A 20,696-nucleotide genomic window follows, 5' to 3' on the forward strand; every position below is an offset into this window, starting at 1 on the left:
ACACATACACAAAACTATTCAGACAAATCTACAGACCTGGTAGAATTAAGTGCACAATATGAAGCACAGACTACGAATTGTTTTTCAAGGGTATGCACTGCAGTAGAATACAGCTGTATGTCTGCTTCAGGGTTTACTGTACAATTATTTCTACGAAATAAACCTGGCTGCTATACCTGCTTTTTTAACTTATAAAAGTGTTTGAAATAGTCTTGTAATGTCTGTTATTTAATCCCATCCAAGGATTCAACCTCAAAAAACTTAATCTGCAAATTTGTTTTCTTTTAAAATATCACAGCCAAGTCACAGAACACAATTGTATAATATCTATATACAGTCACTATAATTACCACATTTTCTCCAGAGTTTGGGCTTTTGACTGGTGAGAAGGGAGGAACTCTTAGCTGAACCTCCCTCTACAAACAATAGCAGCAATCAGGCACTCCCTCCCTGATGTATTAAATGCTGCATTCCTCTGACACACTAGTCTCCAGCAGTGTCAATGGCAGGTGGCCATAGCTATCTCACTTCCTAGGTAAAGCAGATGTGGAACTACCTTTCTGTTAATGTACTGCAGATGTTGTTGTAATGGTGCCTGTATACTGATGCCTGAAGAAAGACAGCACGGTTTAAATGCAAAGACCTGCCAATGCAAAACTACTGGTATGTTACCTTTTTAAATATAATTTTATTTCACGGTATAAAAATCTATGAATGTTTAGTCACTATGAAGAGATTGAACTAATCCAAGACATACGATGCCAATGTAATACCATTCTGTGTTTGTGAAGCCATATGAAGTGTTTCTCCCACAGCTGAGATGTTGGAAACAGGGATGAAGATCCTTTAGTTTTAGATGACTGTCGTAAACAGCATAATCAATAATAACAAGTTATCATTTACTGTCAGTAGCAGCACCAAATAAAAATAGTAGTCTACTTTGCAGTAACTCTAAATTGGAACATGTTCTCACATGTTTTATCTGGTTAAGTAAAGGAATTGAACCAAATACAGAAAAAGAAAAAGGCCTGTATTTGAAGAATACACCCGTTTCTACTGAGTGGTGGTCTTGGTTTCAGATGAGTCTACATACTGTAACAGTACCTTGAGGCAGGTACATCCTAATGTATACTTCCTTCAGGCAAACAAGTTGTTTGCCAAAACTCAGAAAGAAAGACATTCTCTCTCTCTCTCTCTCTCTCTCTCTCTCTCTCTCTCTCTCTCTCTCTCTCTCTCTCTCTCTATACAATACTTTACTCTGATTTAGACACCAGATAATAAAATGGCCTGAGGCAAAGCCTGTTCTGCACCTGGTCTGTGACTACAGAGGACTGGTTTCAGACTTGCGGAAAAAAAGAAACAATGAGAAATCTAGAACAAAAAATCTGATAAAATCATAAGAGTGAAGAGTCACAAAACCAACTTAACTAACTTTAATCTAGAAGGCAGTTTAAAATGTATCTTCTCAATAAATTTAGGTATATCTTTAAAAACTTGTTAAGTGTATTCTGAGTCATTTTCGCTTAAACTGTGACATCTTATAATACAGTGAACTATCCTCTAATTCTACAAAATGGAAAACTGAAAAATGCTTTGGATATCTTCAATTATGTTACTTGTAGTCAAAATTGTCAGACAGTAATACAAGCCTAATAAAAATATAGGGTGCTGATTACAAGCTGATAGTAGAACAGCACCATATCCTATACTCTGTACTCTGCTGTATATAATGCATAGACAAGTATTGTAAAGTAAAATATGTCAAAGCATAACAATAGCATAATAGAATAACATGTTAAACTAAATTGCTGTGAACAAAATATATGTATTTTATTTTTAGAATGGCATCAATAAAGCTGTTGAAGAAAAATCGAGTGATGTTAGTCGATGAGCTTGAAGATCACATTGAGCTCATTTTGGAGGAGATGCTCCAGAGAAAGGAGTTCACCAGGGATGATTGTGAAGTTGTGAAGTGTGAGTCTGGGCCTCGAATGAGAGTCCGGAAAGCTCTTGACATCGTTTACTGCAAAGGGGAAGATGCTGCCAACATGTTTATGTTTTTGTGCTCTCAGTTCAAACAGAACAATCCAAAACCAATGTCTGAAAAAAGGGAGCCAAAACATACTGGTGGTAAGAAGATTTACATTAATTACAGTACATGTTTTATTTTAAGATGGAAGTGCTTGGCATAAAGAAGTTCCCTGTTTCACTTCCTCTTCACTCAATTGCTAGCAATGCTTGTTAAAGTGGCACAACCAATCTGCTGTGCTGTTATGACACATAACATTATGCCAGACACATTGTCATCTTCCAAAACTAGTTTTGCAATTAAACAAGAACTGGAAATAATAAATATATCACGAGAATAAATATATCGTGATTTCCGTTTGACCATGCACCAGGGTGGAATGCAGCCAAGCTAGTTCACTTTAACTTTGAATAAATTAAATGACAGTAACAATCATGCTTTATTTTTCAGACTACCACAAGTCAATCCAAAAACACAAACAAGCACTTAAACGCAGAAATGAGTGCATGATGTATTATAATACACGACATGGCGAGAAAGTTTACTTTTCTGAACACTTTGTAAATCTATTGCTTGTCAAGGGACATTACAACATGGAGATCAAAAAGCATGAACTGCTGGCATTTGGGCAACACCGGATCCAATTACAAGACAAAGTTGTGGATCGAACACAAATCAAACCAGGGCAACTGTTTATGGATCTAAAACACCAGCCACCCCCAAAGAAAATCCTGGTAACTGGAGTTGCAGGTATAGGAAAAACAGCTCTGGTCCAAAAAATACTTTGTGACTTCGGGAGTAACAGTGGTTATAGTACCTTCGACTTTGTGATTCATTTTACTTTCAAAGACCTTAACTTGGTAAATAAGCCAACAAACTTGAGAAATTTGATCCTTTGCAAAAATGGGCATCTGTCGAAGGTATTGGATGAGATTTTTGAAAAGGATGATAAGCTTTTGATCATTCTAGATGGCTTTGATGAGTTTAAATTCTGCACCGGGTGTGATGTTGAACAGTTTGTCAGCGACCCTGACCAAGAAGCCGATGTTGTCCAGATCTGTAGCAGTCTTTTACAAGGTGAACTTCTTTCTGAAGCATCTGTCCTTCTTACCAGCAGGCCTACCGTTATTAGTCAGATCCCTGTGGAGTGCATCGATCGGTTTGTCATCGTCACTGGCTTCTCTGCTGAAGAAATAAGGGACTTCTTTCTGAAATACTTTCAGGACAAAGACTTGGGTGGTAAAATGTTTGACCTTGTCAAGATCAATCATCTACTGTTCACCTTGTGCTACATACCTGTGTTCTGTTACATTGTGTGCAACATGCTGAAGGAAAGTGAAGGAGTGAGTGCTGGCCAACCAAAGACTATGACTGACATCTACACACAATATCTAACAGCTTTACTAAAGTCCCACACACGGAGTAGAAGTGATTCTGCCACCGGTGACTCAGGAAGCATTCATGAACTGACACAGAGCATGGTTAGCCTAGGGAGACTGGCCTACACCAAACTACTGCAGCATGAGACTCTCTTTTATGGAGACAATGTGGATCTGGATAAAGTTGTAACCAGTAATGTTGTTAGTGCCTTCCTTGATAAAACAACCATCCAAGAGCCATGCTCTACAGTGGATGTTTACTCATTCACACACTTTACTGTCCAGGAGTTCTTTGCTGCTCTGTATTATGTGTTGGAAGAAAGTCCCTCACATGATATAATGGATTCTGAGGTTCACCTCAAGCACAGGACCAGCGTGGGATACCTGGACCTTTTCCATAGGTTTCTTTCAGGGCTGCTTTCTGAAAGAAATCAAAAGCTGCTTTCCAGGCACATTCTTCTGAGTGGAACTAATACATTAGAATCTTACATACCACGGTTATTGGGGGAAATAAGAAAGAACTGTGACAGCGGAGCTTATGTTTTAAATCACCTTCATTGTTTGTTTGAGCAGCAGAACAACTTGCTGGCAGCAAATGTGCAGCCGAAGAAACTGTATGTCAACATCAGTGACAACCCCCTTTCACCCATGGACTTAACTGTGGTGAAGTATTTTTTAAACCTGGTGAGTGGTACCATCCATGAACTGGATTTAACTGCCACAAACATTAGCACAGAGGCACTGAGAGATTTACAGCCCCACTTGCACAGATGTGAGAAACTTTGGTAAGAATGCAACACAAAGCTGTTATAATATTGCTAGTGCTAATAAGACATATGGAAAAGATTTGAAAGCATTAAAGCAGTTGTGAAAGGCAGAGTAGAAGCAATAGCAAACTCAGCCACATATTAGTTTGCTTTCATTCTTTAACTATTATCACATATTATATATAGTATGAAGAGGTTTAGGCAAGAATAAACATATTCAGCTTATTTTTAACTTGATTAACAGTTATTAACATTATTATGCTCATGCATTCATATGGACTTTATTGATAATATCCATGCCTTTTCCTCTTTGCCTTGAGTGTCCCAGGTGTAGCTTTTGCCATATCTGCATAATTTTTACAACACTGAAGCCCATAGTTGAACATTTGTCTACTTGACTTAGTTTCTTCGTTTTCTCTGACAATCTAAGATTGAGCGTTTGAATTTGTGGATACATTAATCAGTAGAAACCTGATTAGAGTACATCACTGTATGGAGTTTTTGAACTTTATTTATTGAAGCTGCTCACACAATTCAACCCACTTTACTTGTTGATTTAACATCAATTCATTAGTGGTTTAGTGGTCAGTTGGCAATCCTGTCTCCTACACACATTACGTCGTCCAAATTCGGCTAAGCAGAGCAATAAAAATAGAGTGGTAGCTTACCTTTCTATTGCATAGGATTCATTTGCACCCCTCAACCTCCCCAACTCCAGCCTTGCAGCTTCTCCTTGGCTCTGTCTATTATGGGGGGTCTGCTGCCTTGTCCAGCAGGCTAGGTAATAGGCCCTCAAACCATGCGTTTGAAGCAATTATTAATTTATGTACATTGCATAGTCATCAATACAATATTAGGTATTTCTGTGTTGTAGGAAGCTTGTCCTGATCTACTGAACTGGTAGTTAACTGTGTCAGGAAGGTAAAAGACAGAGGTTACCTACTCTACAGACAAGGTCAAGTACCAAGGCAATGCACTCTAATATTTAAGTTACAGGTGCATTTACCCTTTTCTTTTCATCAGTTTGTATTTGAGTGTGTTACAGTTATCTAATGTGAGGTAGTTCCCGTTACAGGAGCTCCCTGATTGGGGTATGACATTTCTGAGGTTTTCAATTGTTCATTTACAGGGCTACGAAACACACCCTATAGTTGTAAAAATAGCTTCTGGAGTAATGGAATTAAAATCTGTTTTAAATATTAGGCTTGGAGAGAACGATTTGGATGTGGAAGCAATGCAAGTGCTTGGTGAGGTACTTCAGTCTACAGACAGCAAGATGCAATATCTGGGGTAAGTACTAAATGTCGCATTCTATTTATTCTATTAGCAGATCATAAATTACCCAGAACATCACGAAAATGAATGTGGGTTATAGCAGCTCGATTTAGAGCACCTTTTCAATTTGAAGACAATCTGAAGATCACATGTCCCCTGTTGAGACTGCCATTTTCATTAAGTGTACAAGGATATATTTTCTTCAGAGTGAATAAACAGTGAGGCTGTAGGTCAAGTGAAAACTGCAGTCCCAGCCGTGTAACAATGACATAAAAAATGGTGTAAAACACAGGCTTGAAGTAAATGTATACTCTGTGTTTCTAAGAAAACAGCAGTACTATAAAAAATCGTAGTAATACATTTTGACAAGCATTGTTTTCATTGTCTTCTGTCCTTGCCATTGAGTAAGATACATGTCAAATTCATAGGAACATTATGAAGATAAAGCGTACTACTAACTGAAACTTTCTAGTAAGATAATGGCAGTACACATAGGATATTTTAATTAGCTAAATCCAGCTACCATTTAACTTTATATCATACAGACTCGTATTTTATGGTGAAAAGAAATCTGCAATACAGCAGGTTTATATTTTTTAGGGTGGCTCTGCCACCGTTAACATAGTTTTATAAATGAAACCGTGGGACTGTAACTTATCATTTGTAAAATATTTAATTTGATGTACTATGTATATATATATATATATATATATATATATATATATATATATAATATATATATATATTATATATATTTATATATTTGTATATATTATATATATATAATATTAAACACACATTTGTTTTGGAGAACTGAAGGCCTTACTTCCTATTTTTTGTTTACTACCATAGTCTTGGTTGGACAAATATTGGGGATGAAGAACTCACTAAATTACTTGAGCATCTAAGGACAAACCGAACACTTAAGCAGATATGGTAAGTTAAAACTTAAAAAATACTATTTTGAGTAATATTTATGGAAGACAAAATGCTATTCTCAACATATTCTTAGCAAAATGGTTTATTCAGTTCTACTGACTGAGAAATGGCTTGGTAACAGAAGGTGATTATGAAAAAGGTGATTTATGAAAAAAAAAAAGCATAAATCATGTGTGGTGGTAATAACTATAGCCTTGCAAATGCTATAGTATCAAACGATGTAATCTCCCATATTACCAGAGACAGTGTTTTCTGGAAATGGAAGTACACCAATTAAGGATTTTAACTGTTTTTTGTTTTTTTTTATATATTTTATTGATACCCAAACTAGAACTGTAGATGGATTTATAACTGTAGATACGTGTTCCCTGTTGGTTGGAGTGTGTATTTTACTGCTATTAAAAACCTATATTATAAAGAGACTTTTTAATGTTCTTAGGAATGTATTATACATATAATTTGAACTATAGTAAATTAAATCAATCTACAATATGTGTATTTGTATTTCCTCTTTTCGGGTTTCGTTAGTACTGTCAATAGATTCCATTTTTCTTATTGCAACAGCTATCGACAAAATTCAGGGAACATTAATAATGCCGATGATGTCATCAAAAAGTGGTGGATTTTTGTTCTTGAATGACTGTATACACATTCATAAAGTGCTTTGCGACAGTTGCCCGTATTCTAAGTTCATTTTATGAATAGCGATATGGACGACTTTCGTTAGTTTTAAACAAAATTTGTTTTATTACGGCAGTCGGCAAGTACTTTTATGAATAGGGCCCTGAAGTCCTTCCTTGCTTGTAAAAGAGTTTATCCGCTAATTGGGAATTGGGTTAGTTTCACAAATGTGTCTTTTTATGTCAATTTTGAACTATTTTAACAGATGACTTTTTAATATATATTTGTTTCTATCTTGAACAGGATTGAAGGAAATAGTGTCGGCTATAAAGGCCTTTCTAAATTTATTGAACTTTGTTCAAATAACACCTCTTTGAAAGTTGTGTAAGTACTGTGTACATATTTTAGAAGTATAGTTTTGAACCACAATAGAATATTTTTATTCTGGTGGCTGTCATTTCTGGATTAAATGGGAAGCTTAATAATACTAATAGTATTTCATTCTTAAAAACAAAACCAAAAGTCCTAACACCATCTCAACAAGGAGTGACTCTGCAGTTATAGTTCAAATAAAATCTGGACAAGTAAATGATTTACAGAAAATGTTTGTCTTAGTTTGTTTTATGTCAATAAGAGGAAATAAATATATTTGTAAAGCCTTGTTTTTTAACCCCTTTAACAATGTACAGTGTTATTTTAGGTTTGTAAACAGCTTTATATGTCATATTCAAGGACGCCACATTGTTTTGTGTGATTTTTTTTTTTTTTTAAATTCGTGGCAAAAACATGTTTTTTTCCATATTGTTTTAATATCTGATGTTGGCATTTTCACAGTGCTATTTGGAACAATGTAAATGAAGAAGAAGCAGAAAAGCTGAAGAGGGACTCCCCTGTGGATTTCTTCATCATCAGCTTTAATGATGACAGTCTGTGGCAGGGATGGGGCAAGTGGATCCTGCAGAGGTGTGAAGTGAGCAATGATGAGAAGCTTGTCAGTGTCTTAGTCAAACTCTGCAACCCTTCTGGTTATAACTTGAGCATTGCTTGGGTGCAGCAGTGGTACACAACACTAGGGCAGCTGATAAGAACCAGGAGAGAGCATTGTCATGCTGAGGATATAAAAAAGAAACTGGAAAAGCTTGAAAAAACACTGCATTTCTGATCATTATTCCATGATCAACCCCCCCCCACACACTTTTACTTAAGTACTGCTACTGTAATGTTCATGCTTATATTATATTATGATAGTTACATTTTCCACTAAAGTTTAATACATTATGTGACCGTTTTACTATAACGGTCTAGTTTGTTTCGTAGGCCTTTTTACTTTATTTGACTGTGAATTGCTTTGAGATGGCTTTGCCATGAAAGGTACTTCATAATAATAATTTGATGGTTGATTGATATTCTGCATACACAGTTGTTGCTGTAGGATGTTTCACATCCTTTAAAATCCACTTGCTATTAGCCACTGTGACCGAAATAGGGTGCTTGTATACACCTTACAGCAGGTTATATTGCATATTCCAACTCAGGATGCAAAACACAAATTAAAAGACACAGACGTTTTGAATTTGGTAACTGTTTGTGAAAAATGTGCCCTATCCCTTTCATCCACTGTACTACCTCACGCCAGCACCACGGAACAGCTGTCGAGACATGCTTCAGTTGAGCAGGTTTCTGCTTGATGTATTGATGCCAAAGGTATAAATTATAATAATTAAAAAATTCAAAATGTACTTTGCAGAATGCCATTTCCTTACATTTAATTGAAGTATCCTGTGTAACAGCTGGTAGAAATCTATCGTTAATTATACAGTGCATGGATTTTAATGAACAAAGATGGGGTACTGGGTTGCCGTGCAAGCTGCAGGGGTAACAAGGTTAGGTTTTAATTCCATGCTGATAAGGGAGTGAATCGCTAATTTGTGTTTATTCAAGAATATACATTAGGCTTCCAGGTTTATTTTTTTCCTGGAACCATGAACACTATAAAAATAGCATCATGACGAGAAAAGTAAGCAATGGAGGGTTATTAAAGCGTCATGGTGATAGGGCACCTTGCTTTTGTTATTACAACTATGCAAAGATGCCTATGTCTTGTCCTTGACTGTCTTCAGTGTCCTGAATGCACTTATTTAGCTGTCTTTATTTATTTATTTATTTACAATAGCTTGAAACATCTCAATATTTAACACACAATTATTCAAAGCCTTTTTTCTAAAAGTAAAAAGTAAAAATATACATTTTGTACATACTGTACTGTATTAGTGTCTGGGTGTTTTTGTGAAATAAAGTTTATTACTGACTTCAGTCATATCATTTTTACTAGTCAACTTGTTTCTTCAGTGTTGTCTATGGTTATGAAAGCAAAACAGTGCAATACAATATACATTTATACAGCTTCTTATGTGTTGAGCCTCACAAAGAGCTATAGCCTTAAAACCAACCATTTTACAAGCTGCCCATTGAGACAAAGGGATTTAGATTTATTTCCAGGCAGCCACAGAAACTGGACCTTTATCTAATTTAATCCAGAATCAGCATACTGTATACACACTTTCAAATGTTTATCAATTATGAATATGATTTGTTTTTAAATGAAAGGAGATTGAAAGGAAAGAAATGAAGCCAAACCCTAGAATTATTATTTTAAAACATTTTTAAAAAGATAACAAATTCATACAGGATAAATTCCAGTAGAACTTTAAACAAGCATAACATTTTATATATATATATATATATATATATATATATATATATATATATATATATTATATTATATATAATATATATATAATAGTTTATTATATATACAAAAGTACCAAATTAAAAATATATGCTTAACAATTTAAACATTAGTTTATTAACAGTTAATAACTAAGCTTCTACAAACAATAATGGGATATTCAGAAACTTGTATACCTGACACTAATTTCTAATATGCATAAAAATGCTATTCTGCTGTAGTAGACACAGAAAACACAATACAATTGACGTTTTTAGTAATCTGGTCAGATACTGCATAATGGTCCTGATCACACTGGTATCAATATGGTACCATGGTGCAGCAATGGACCAGGGTGTATTGACTACTATTGTGATACCATTGAAATGTCACAAAATATGAAAAGGTTATCATTCTAGCTCATGCCACTGAACTGGTCCATTGCAACAGGTGCTTTTCCTATAATTGAAAAAAAAAAAAAAAAAAAAAAAAAACTTAAGACAATTAAACAAGACAGTACAGCTAGTGGTAAATATCATAAATTATTACACTCTTACAAACATGTGATTGGAAAAGTTACACAAATAATATAAAAAAACAAAGCAAAACAAAAAAAAACTGTCAGTTTAACAATGTTTTCAATTACTTGCATACTCATACAAACATGTACAAAACCAGCAACATGTTACCTGATGTGAACTCAAAATAACAAAAAATAAAAAAAATAAAAATACAAAAAATAAACTAAAACCTGCAATTCTCATAACAGCAAATTATTTTGGACAGTGTATAAGCACAGTCTCATATTTTACCTTTGCACAGATGAAAGAAATCCTGAACAGAAACAACAGAGGATTAGAGTACAGCGGCACATGCTGTGGCTTATCTAGCTGAGTAGAGTGGTAGGATTTAGTATTGGCAAAGAACAAGCCATAAGGGACACAATGAAGCAATAAAAATGTGCACTTTGGGGGCACCCACACCTGCATGTCTCATGGTTAATTAGCTACTGTTCAAAACACAAAATATTAACACAAAAAATATAGAGCCAGATATCCAAAAGACATGCACGTTTCGCAAAGGTTTTTTTTCAATTCTGCCTAATAAAAGGCTATGCCTGTGACGAGATTTGCAAGATAAAAAGAAAAAGAAAAAAAGAAAAAAAACATTGAGCATTTTTTTAATTACAAGTGTTTTTTCCTCAGCTTTGAAGCATGAGTTGTGAACAATTAAGCAAGTCCACCTACAAGTGCGAAATAATAATAATAATAATAATAATAATAATAATAATAATAATAATAATAATAATAATAATAATAATAATAATAATAAAAAGTTTTCCGCAAATCAAAATGTTGGGGAAAAATATGTTGCATGTGTTTGACTTCCCTTAACGAATTCACAATCAAGCTATAAAACTATGTAAATACGATTGACTCCTATCAAGGGAGTTTAGAGCTCATTAAGATGTATTTAACTTAGCTTCAGAGCAGTGCAAGAACTGAAAAAAAACATAAACAGATACTGTCATTAATATATAAAAACTATTGTATTTTCATTATTAAATAAAAAAAATATCTGTGTATTTTCGACACATTCTAAGATGCTTGCAGCTTCAACTAAGCCAACAAGGATACTGATGTCCCAGGTAAGTCTAGCATCTCAGTTTCAGACACAGTTGGTGGCACTGATGGTTTACCTCTATGGAAATTGTTTGGGACACCTTTTCACTGTTAAAGTGATCAGCTCTGAGGTAGGTCCTCCATCAGTAGATTTGGCAGATTTTTCCGTAAAAAAGTTTTTCATTAACTGAAATTTCAAATCATAACAACATTTTTTTTTTTTTTTAAATATCATCTATATACCGTGGAACAGTTAAAACAGCATTTACGTTATGTGGGGAGTGTGTGAAAGCCGGACGAAGACAAAACTGTCTGGACAGGGCACTAAAACAGTGTGAAGCATCTTGAAAACTATAGCACATGATTACTCAGCTGCTACATATTAAAAAGCATTATCATTATATGAGTTCATACTTCTTTATCCATGTAGTATAATCAGGTGTTTCTCATTGATTTAGTGCCCTGTCCAGACAGGTTGGTCTTGGTCTGGAAGAATTTTAATGTAGTAAAAATATCTGAAAACTTATACAGTATAATGATAAACGTAGTATGCAGACTACTGTGGCAGAGTAATTGTAATTTTTAATACATTTCGCATGTTTAGTGCCAAATCTTATGGTTTTTTTGCCCATTTTCTCAGCTATTATCAGTATTAGAATCTAATCTTTAGTAAAGTTGCCCTTTCTGTGCTTTTGAACACTTTGAGTCATTGTCTCACCTGGTCCGCAAATACACCTGCATCAGTTGGGTTTGTAGTCTGAGTTGCGATTCATTTCCTGTTTACATTCATTTAAATTTATTAATTTCTGCAGACTAGAATTTGTCAGACTTAGGAATATATACAAGATATCCGCAATGCAAGCAGAGTTGAACAAAAGTTGTATAAATTTGCATAAATCTTTGAATATTTGGCCCATATTTATTATGCTTTCAATATACATCTTATCCTTTTTCATTTAGCAGGCTTCCATGGGGCAGGAGGCTGCAATACATAAAAGAAACAGTCAGTGAGCTTCACATTTTCTCTGTCATTTACCACAACATTACCTGCCACAGTACCAAGTTATAATTTACAAACAGAGAGAATTATGGACCTGCTATTGTTAAACTAATGGCATCATACCACAGCTTACTGAACACTGCTTTTAAATGTTTTGGTTTACCATGGCAATCCATACTAATCTATGACTTTGAATATGGACAATTTAACTGGTTTGTGTGTAAATATAGTTCTGTTTTATCAATTAGTAACAGAAATACAATTAATAATATTCATATTTTAAAATACATTTTATTTTATTATAGCTCACTATTCTACTTTTAGACTTAACTAAAGATCTGGTGAAACTACTGGATTGCAGTGCACATGTCTTGTGACTGTGTGGCTGCCAACCGCAACTGGTGGAACGACAGTTAATAAACATTAAACAAACAAGTTAAGCAGAGGGAGATCTGCAGGAATCTATTTGTACTTGTTTAACCTAAATATAGTATAATGTACCTGTTGTCCTTTGAGAGGCTTGCTGTAAAAACCTTCATCCACATTGTTGCTTCCCCTTCTACCTTCACTCATATCTGCATTACGAGATATAATAATAATAATAATAATAATAATAATAATAATAATAATAATAATAATAATAATAATTCAATCATTAATACAGTATGCATGGTGTAGGTTTCGTTAGATCAGCATTTTAACTACAGTACACCCTCGCTATAACGAACCTGGCCCCTGGACCCCAAATAAAATAAATAAATAATATATATATATATATATATATATATATATATATATATATATATATATATATATATATATATATATATATAAACACACACTGTCAACATCGCGGTCTGTGAACATGGGATGCCACCTCTGCAGTGAAGTCAACTCTTTTGTCTTAATAAAAGGTGCGCGATGTGAAACTATTCAGAAACGAAAATCATTTTATGTTGCAACAAAGCTGAAAACTGTCGTTTGAAAAAAGTCATATCTCTGTCTTGAATATAGGTTTTCAAAAAGCACAGAAAATGTTTTTTTTTTTTTTTGGCTTGTTCAGCAACCATGCAGCAAAGCAAACCTTATTGAAGAAAAAATAACAAAACACGAGGATCTGAGGAACTTTTCATGTCTGGTTGATTTAGAATAAAAACTCAGTTTGGGATTCTTGCATGCTGGATTAAGATTTGGAGCACTTTGAAATGATCCATGTCAGATTGATTTTCAATAAAAGTTCAGCATCAATTTGGGATTTTTGCTTTTTGCACTGTGTTTTAATGCACTGCATACATGAGACGAACATGTACATGTAATTTTACTTTTATTCACAATCTCATCTCATTAACTTACTCCAACAGTTTATCGTTCATTTTGATTGTCCTTTCGCTAAAATGAACTCCTTGATATAATGAAGAAAAGGCTTGGACCCCAACAGGTTTATTATAGCAAGTGTGTACTGTACCACTATTAGTGTCGAATGCTTTCTGAGGGCGAGTAAAACAGTTAATGAGTTTCTACAATTGCTACTGGTACCTTTGCAGAAACCACTGTGGTCTAAGTGCCTAATAGATATCTAAAATGTATAATAAGCAATTGTAGCAGCCATAGTAACAGTATTTACAAATGCTTTCTAAACACAGTTTAAAAAACAGTCAAGTAGTCTTTTTTTATTTGTTGCGGTGTATTACCTCATTATTTTTCATGGGCAAGACATACTTCACTCACCTGGTGTGTGGTGAATTATAGTGATTTTGTCTGTAAAACAAAATAAATAAAAATCTATTATTGTCAAACATTACATAACTAACTATGTTCAATTCAGAGATCACTGTTGCACAAAGAGACTGAACCGATTACTGACCACAACACTATATTTATAATACCTACTAGATACTATATACACAATTTCTAAGCTCAAAAGCTGACACCAATTAGTATAAAAAATATGCTTGTTTGAATGCCTAACTGTCATAAAGTGTCTTGCCATGCGCAGGTGTGGTTGGTGCAGTGCTCAGGAATAACACACACAAGACAGTGAAAGTTCAATAAAACAGCTCCTTTATTTGGCTGGGTTGCGTGTCAACAACACTTAAATAATAAGCACAGGCTCTACACAGCCACGTGTATCGCTCCGTGCAAAACAAAGGTTTTGTCCTGAAATAATATGACACTTTATAACAAAACCAAACACAGGCATGATCACTTCTCCAGACAGTGAGTGCTCGAGTGCAGGTGGGGTGAAATACAACAGTTCGTGAAACCGTGGTGCAGTGTAGTCTGGGTTTTGGTGCTGGCTAGTAGTGACAGCTCCCGGTGTGTTAGCCGTCTAACAGTGACAAAAGACAAACAGTTAGCACAATCAAACAAACAAAACGAAACACTCACAATAATTAATTACTTCCATTTCCTAAACTGGTCCTTTCAGTAACCACATCAAAGGAACAGATCATATCGTCACACCCCTTGTTATACCGTTAATCACGCACCCTCTGATAGCTAGTTCAATCACATTTCCTCCAATCCATGATTGACAAATCTCGTACCACATTAGGGCAAAGACTTTGGGCATTGTGACTCCGCCCCCTTCCTGGATGGCTGACTTCCGACTGACCAGACCATCCAGTACGAGGCACACTGTTCCTGTTATACAGGGAGATTGTTGACTAGGATTCATTTGCTCTATTTCACACTAACCTATAAGCACAGATAGAGTAGTATATTGTCTCTCCCTTATGTGGATTGTTCTTCACATAACTATATACTGTATCTGACACTTACTCCAGACAAAAGCAGGTCACCACAGATTCTGATTACCAACAAACAAGTTTTATTATGATTGTTGAACTGTTGAGCAAGTATAGCCTCACGAACAACAGGAAACTAGTGCTCAAAAGAGGGGATCAACCAGTGAATTACACCTAATTGAGTGCGTTTCTATAGGGGCTAACCCCCTCGACTGCTAATAGCAATGAAGTTATGAGAACATATCCTTCAGCATTCACAAATATTGATTCACACTAGCACTTAATAAATGTTTTCTGATCAGTTCCCAGATAATGTCATCTGAATTTAATTAAGTAACCCACGTTTTCCATTTTCAATACAATATATGGCATTGGTGAACACACCCTGTCTTCATAAACACTCTCTCAACATGGTGTTGGTTTAATTTTACCATAGACACTGTCGTCTTCTGCTCTGTTGTTGATAATGCTCTCTCTTAGCTGCCGTAGATTTTCCTTTAACAAGATATTGGCATAATGTTAGTACAACTTAAAATAGACTTTTTTTTCTACATTTTAAAGAGAAACAGAATAGCGAAGGACAAATGTCACCTTTCTGACAATGTTTAGCTATTTTGGAAACACATCTAATATGCATGTCTTTTGAAATTAATTGATTATATAGTAGCTACATGACTGGATCTTAACAACTATGGAACTATTGAACTCCCAGTGACCGGCAAGTTTCTTGGGAAATATTGTAGGCGCTTACATGGCACTCGCACCAGTTATCTGTAACATTGGAGCATATGTATGTTACTAACATATCTGGATTCATAAAGCCCTCTGTTTTGCTGCTGAACAAGTAACAGATTCATTTAGCAATTATACCTGACATGAATCCTACAGTAAGCTTTGAACCTTATTGTCTGGCAGTCTGACACGATCTGTGACGTCTATAATGTGAAATCCAGTACCTGCTGTATTATGTCCATTCCCCTTTGATCTTTCTGCCATTTGCTGAATTTGTACAAAGCTTCATCCATGGAGATTGATCCGCTCTTGACTTTCTCTTGCAGCTGGATCAGCTCCTCCAGTCCAGGGGGCTGGCGAGGCACAAAGGTGTCGTACATCGAAGTCAAGCTGTCCCTGCCTTTGACTAAAGAGGGAGACGACATAATAATCTCAATGGCTAACTTGGATTATGGATCAAGGGAAACATTAAGGTTTGGTACATAGGTCCAGGTATAATAGGACTTAATGGTTAATTCAATTGAAACAGTGGTGGATCTAAATTCAGCCACCATTTCGATTATTACTTTAGGGCTCTTGTGTATCAAGGTTCTGAAAATTAAACAACTGTCAGTGCATGTGTCATTTGTTTTTGCAAAATAAATATGTTTACAAATATCTAAAATAACATGGGGTCTATTTAGATTGATTATATAGACTGATGTTTTGTGAAAATACTTTTATTCTTAGTCTATCTTAGACGTAACACAATCTGCCCAAGACCAGTGGCTAATAAAAGTTAGTTTTCAATACTGTTTATTGTATCATATCCCTTATTCCAGACATTATAGTTACAATATTTACCCTTTACATGGTCTCTAACTACACTAACAGTGAAATCCTACACTTAGTTACAAAGTTATTGTGTTATAAATATACAACCACAAGTGTAATTACAGTATGCTTAAAAAAGACACCAGCAACAGCTAAAATTTATTTAGTTTTTCAAGAAATTGAACAACACTTTTAGTTTATACTTTAGTTTATACTGAATTTCTTTTAGTATTTGTACATCTACCAGTATTGAGTGTTTTATAGTGTTGATGTGTTACTATAATACAATTACTGAGCAGTTAGAGACTGTTCCACAGGTTTGAAAATAAAGAAAAATGACATGTAGTCACCTTCCAAACCAGACCTGTAAAAATATATACAAAATGAAGGATGCACAACCTTTATTCCTGTCCCTGCAATTATGTTTCAAAAGCTCTCTTTAAAAGTAGCGTCTCACTACAAAGGTCAACTGAATTCTACCCTGCTGTTAAAGTAATGCATTTAAACAACTGGAAAAGACAATGTATGTGACAGCAAGGTTGTTTTTGTTTAAAATATTTCTATTGATGATGCTCCTTTGACAAATACATGCATGCAAACATGTACAACACATACATGTATAAACTCTTCTGACTAATCAGTAATATAATTTATGAAAAACCATATATATATATATATATATATATATATATATATATATATATATATATCTATATATATATATATATATAGATATATTGACTCTAATTTTGTTATCAGTAAAATTAACTGAGGCAAATTAAACACCTCGTTAGAAAGAACAGTAATTAAATACAGTAATTAAACACTGTGTTGAAGAGAGTCTGTTTTCATGTTGTTGTGCGGCTCCTCACCTTGTCTTTGGGGGAGAGAATACAGTGACCCATTGTCTGCCTTTTGCTGAAAAACTGAAAAATAAATAAATAAAAAATAAACGTGAAGCAATTAAAGTAAAATTCAACCCAATTAACTGACTGGCTAGCCTTTAAATAATGGTAAAACAGGTACATGAGATTGTATCTGTATCCTTCATGTTTTGTTTCAACTTTGCTGCAAAGCAGTAACATGGAAAAAGCATTTTTCCACACAGCAAACCCAAATGGATTTCCTATGTAGGCCTACTGTATAGTGTAGTCATTAGCATTTTCCCTTAACTGGAACACTGGAATGAACCATTTAAAAACTTGAACCTCTCAATCATCCAGCAGAATACAGAATACAGGATGCAGAATTCTACGTAACACCAGGAATGTCTTGCTTTGAGGCGGTCAAAGGAGAGAAACAGAAAATAATTAACTGAAAACAAACATGTGTTTGTTCACCTTTATCCCCCTCTGGTTTATTTGAAGGTACTCCAGTACCGAAACGTTGGCTAAATATAAATGTGTTCCTTTTATAGGGATTGAAAGTGTGCAGTTTCCTTCTTTTTTTTATTTTAAGAAACGTTAACCTTCTCGCCGCTTATCCGACGATTTCGACGTGCTGCACAGGCTAGTCACAATTTGTGCAGTACTCCCTGTTGTTTTTTCCATGACAAAAATGTTAATGCTTTCAGGGCCGAAATAATTCAGTGTAATTCATGTGTTAAAAGAGCACAACTGTCTCTTGGCTGTTTCTGCAGTACAATGTCGTAATGGAAAAATGTTATACAGCACTGTCTATTCCTACAATGCATCTTGCATTGAGAAAAACACGTTTGGAATCGGAACAAAGGAAATGATTATGTAATACAGTTCACATGCAGTCATATTTTGGTAAGTTGCATTTTCAGAATCATATCATTATGTCTAACCCTAACCCTAATCATCTCCCTAACCCTGCTTTCCTAACTGAAGTGAAATCAATATCAAGGGTTACGTGCCGTCTATTAGAAAACAAATGGCATGCAACCCACTTCTAAACCAGCAGGTGGCAGTTTTGATCCAAGTTTCGTTCACTGTTACTATAAAGCTGATTTTTTTCCACACATGTTTTACCTTTAGCCCACCACAGCTATGGTGTTCTGTGTATACAGCAGTGCTAAAATGAAAGGTAAAAGCCTGGACTCACAGAGATCAATAGAGAAAATAAACTGAATCTGACTGAGAGATACGCTCATAATGCTATTGATTGAGCAGTAAGTACTTTAAATGATATGCTGTACCATTCTGCTGAGCATGACTGTCTGCATTGCATAGCCATCTGAAATGATGTTTCTTAAGTACTATGCTCATGATTGCCTCCCTGTCCACATTTACGCTGAAAGAACCCATCTGTGTGTTGTAATAATCTTACTCTGTATGTGCAATTTGAGTTGGCTTCGTAGTTAGAGCTTGAGAGTGGTTGAATACACACACACACACAGGCATTTTGATGGATTAAAACCCTTTAGTCATGATTCAAGTACGAGTGTGATCCTTCATTGAGAGAACCCTGGAAAAATCCCATGGTTGAAAGTGGATGTGAAATACAATCATTATGTGGTAAAGAAAAATTTGTTATATAAATTCAACTCTTTTCTTGCCTCCTGCTAATTGCTTAGAGTATTGTTTCATGTCAAGAAACATATAGTAAATGATGGAAAACACATGTAATGCATCATGTACCCTTTCAGTTGTGCAATAACCTAGTGATTTGATGCAGATGCTGTAGGAAAAGCTGGCTTTTGTTGTTACACTCAGAAACAACTCAGCTATGCCAGCACAGATCCTTGATAAAAGCCAGGTGCTTTGTATCTGACATTTTTATTACATCACCAATACATTAATAATCATATGTTGACATTAGCTAAAGTCACTGTGATAGCTTTGTATGATGCAAGTTGTCTAGCTGTAAACAAAAGGTCTGCTTTACTGGCATTTGTAGATGAGCTCCTTAACAAGAGTGGATTTGTTAATTGTTAATAAATACTACAGGGCCTGCAAATTTGGACATATCTTTGTAGGATTCCCATAATACAATTACACATTATACTACAGTACTACTAAAAACATGTTTGTTTTAGTGAGGAGGGAGTTGGGGGAATGGGAGGACGGGGTGACAGACAGGGGCAAGCATTTGGCGGTGCTACGGCAGGTTTTTCTAATAGATTAAGCTAGAACAAAGTTTTTTCGTTATTTGAAAAAATGTTGGTACAACTGCTTTCTTGGTTTCTCTTTTCAACTGCTACTACTACTACTACTACTACTACTACTGTCAAAGTAAGAAAAACCAAAAGAATGAATATGAGGTTAAACCATACCTTGTGCTATGAATGGAGTACTGTCTTCTTTAGCAGTGGCAGCAGGCCGGGGAGTGGGTGCAGGTGGGCGGTTAATTATTGAAGCACCACAAGTCTTTCGGGTTTCATTGGCTTCCTTGTTAGATGAGAGAATCATATCATAAACATCATCATTGATTCCAACCAGAGCATATGGATCTTCCTCCTCCCCCTCCTCCCCCTCCCCCTCCCCCTCCTCTCTTCCTCCTCCTCCTCCTCCTCCTCCTCCTCCTCCTCCTCCTCCTCTCTTTGGAGATTAAAGGCCTCTTTCTTTTCATTGCCTGACAAAAAAAAAAGGAAAGTGTTGCTCTTAACAAAGGAAGGTCTTTACATTTTAAAGCATAGATTAGGGACAGTAAATGAGAACTGAAAAAAAAAAAAAAAAAAAAAAAAAACCTTTTATATTCTTTTCCAGTTTCCCCATTATTAAAGCAAAATATAATTGGCTAATGTGTAAAGTTCTTGCAGTTTAGTTATCAACCACGTTGTTATGCTTTATCATGTTTCTCTGTGATTGAACATGCTTGGCCGTGAATGATTTCACATGTTTATTACAGTATAGCTATTATACTTTGCGATACTTGGTGACTCTCCTGTCACGATATGTCACAACTTTACAAAGGTATAGTATTTAAAAGTGTTATGTGAAGTGCAAATCCATTTCAGCCTGAGAACATGTATTGCAGTTGTTAATACTTACTTGGGCAAACTTTTAAAGCAGATTCCATGAGTTCATAAACACAATCTTCATCAATTTCTTCATCTGCAGCACTCCTTGCCTCCTTCTA

The 20,696-nt window shown here is 35.1% G+C and overlaps 2 protein-coding genes across 3 annotated transcripts; one reads left to right on the plus strand and one right to left on the minus strand.

The window, feature by feature from the left end:
- Nucleotides 1-504: 504 nt before the first annotated feature.
- Nucleotides 505-9,641, plus strand: LOC121321979 (NLR family CARD domain-containing protein 3-like). 2 transcript variants are annotated; one of them, XM_041261368.1, is made up of 7 exons: nt 505-663; nt 1,841-2,130; nt 2,480-4,193; nt 5,379-5,465; nt 6,303-6,386; nt 7,314-7,394; nt 7,845-9,641. In XM_041261368.1, the coding sequence occupies exons 2-7, from the start codon at nt 1,842-1,844 to the stop codon at nt 8,170-8,172; spliced, it is 2,583 nt and encodes an 860-aa protein (XP_041117302.1). In that variant the 5' UTR covers nt 505-663; nt 1,841; the 3' UTR covers nt 8,173-9,641. The 2 variants fall into 2 exon arrangements, with proteins under 2 accessions (XP_041117302.1, XP_041117310.1); XM_041261376.1 differs by lacking the exon at nt 7,314-7,394.
- Nucleotides 9,642-11,099: 1,458 nt separating this feature from the next.
- On the minus strand, nt 11,100-20,074 carry LOC121321995 (B-cell scaffold protein with ankyrin repeats-like). The gene is made up of 7 exons (XM_041261402.1): nt 19,891-20,074; nt 17,525-17,578; nt 16,064-16,245; nt 15,539-15,602; nt 14,089-14,118; nt 12,862-12,935; nt 11,100-12,342 (listed from the first exon to the last, which is right to left on the minus strand). Exons 1-7 carry the CDS (start codon nt 20,024-20,026, stop codon nt 12,313-12,315), a joined length of 570 nt encoding a protein of 189 aa, XP_041117336.1. The 5' UTR covers nt 20,027-20,074; the 3' UTR covers nt 11,100-12,312.
- Between the last annotated feature and the right edge of the window lie 622 nt (nt 20,075-20,696).

Source organism: Polyodon spathula, chromosome 1 (genome assembly GCF_017654505.1).
Source record: "Polyodon spathula isolate WHYD16114869_AA chromosome 1, ASM1765450v1, whole genome shotgun sequence".
In the NCBI taxonomy this organism is placed as follows: domain Eukaryota; kingdom Metazoa; phylum Chordata; class Actinopteri; order Acipenseriformes; family Polyodontidae; genus Polyodon; species Polyodon spathula.

Excerpts from the sequence above, each read along its gene's own strand:
- LOC121321995 (XM_041261402.1), bottom strand. The coding sequence starts at position 20,026 with ATGATTCTCTCATCTAACAAGGAAGCCAATGAAACCCGAAAGACTTGT. Across the intron at positions 15,603-16,063 it reads GAATGGACATAATACAGCAG|GAAAATCTACGGCAGCTAAG; the intron begins GTACTGGATTTC and ends ATCTTGTTAAAG. Across the intron at positions 14,119-15,538 it reads AGAAGACGACAGTGTCTATG|ACAAAATCACTATAATTCAC; the intron begins GTAAAATTAAAC and ends TTTGTTTTACAG.
- LOC121321979 (XM_041261368.1), top strand. The coding sequence starts at position 1,842 with ATGGCATCAATAAAGCTGTTGAAGAAAAATCGAGTGATGTTAGTCGAT. Across the intron at positions 4,194-5,378 it reads CACAGATGTGAGAAACTTTG|GCTTGGAGAGAACGATTTGG; the intron begins GTAAGAATGCAA and ends TTTAAATATTAG. Across the intron at positions 5,466-6,302 it reads AGCAAGATGCAATATCTGGG|TCTTGGTTGGACAAATATTG; the intron begins GTAAGTACTAAA and ends TTACTACCATAG.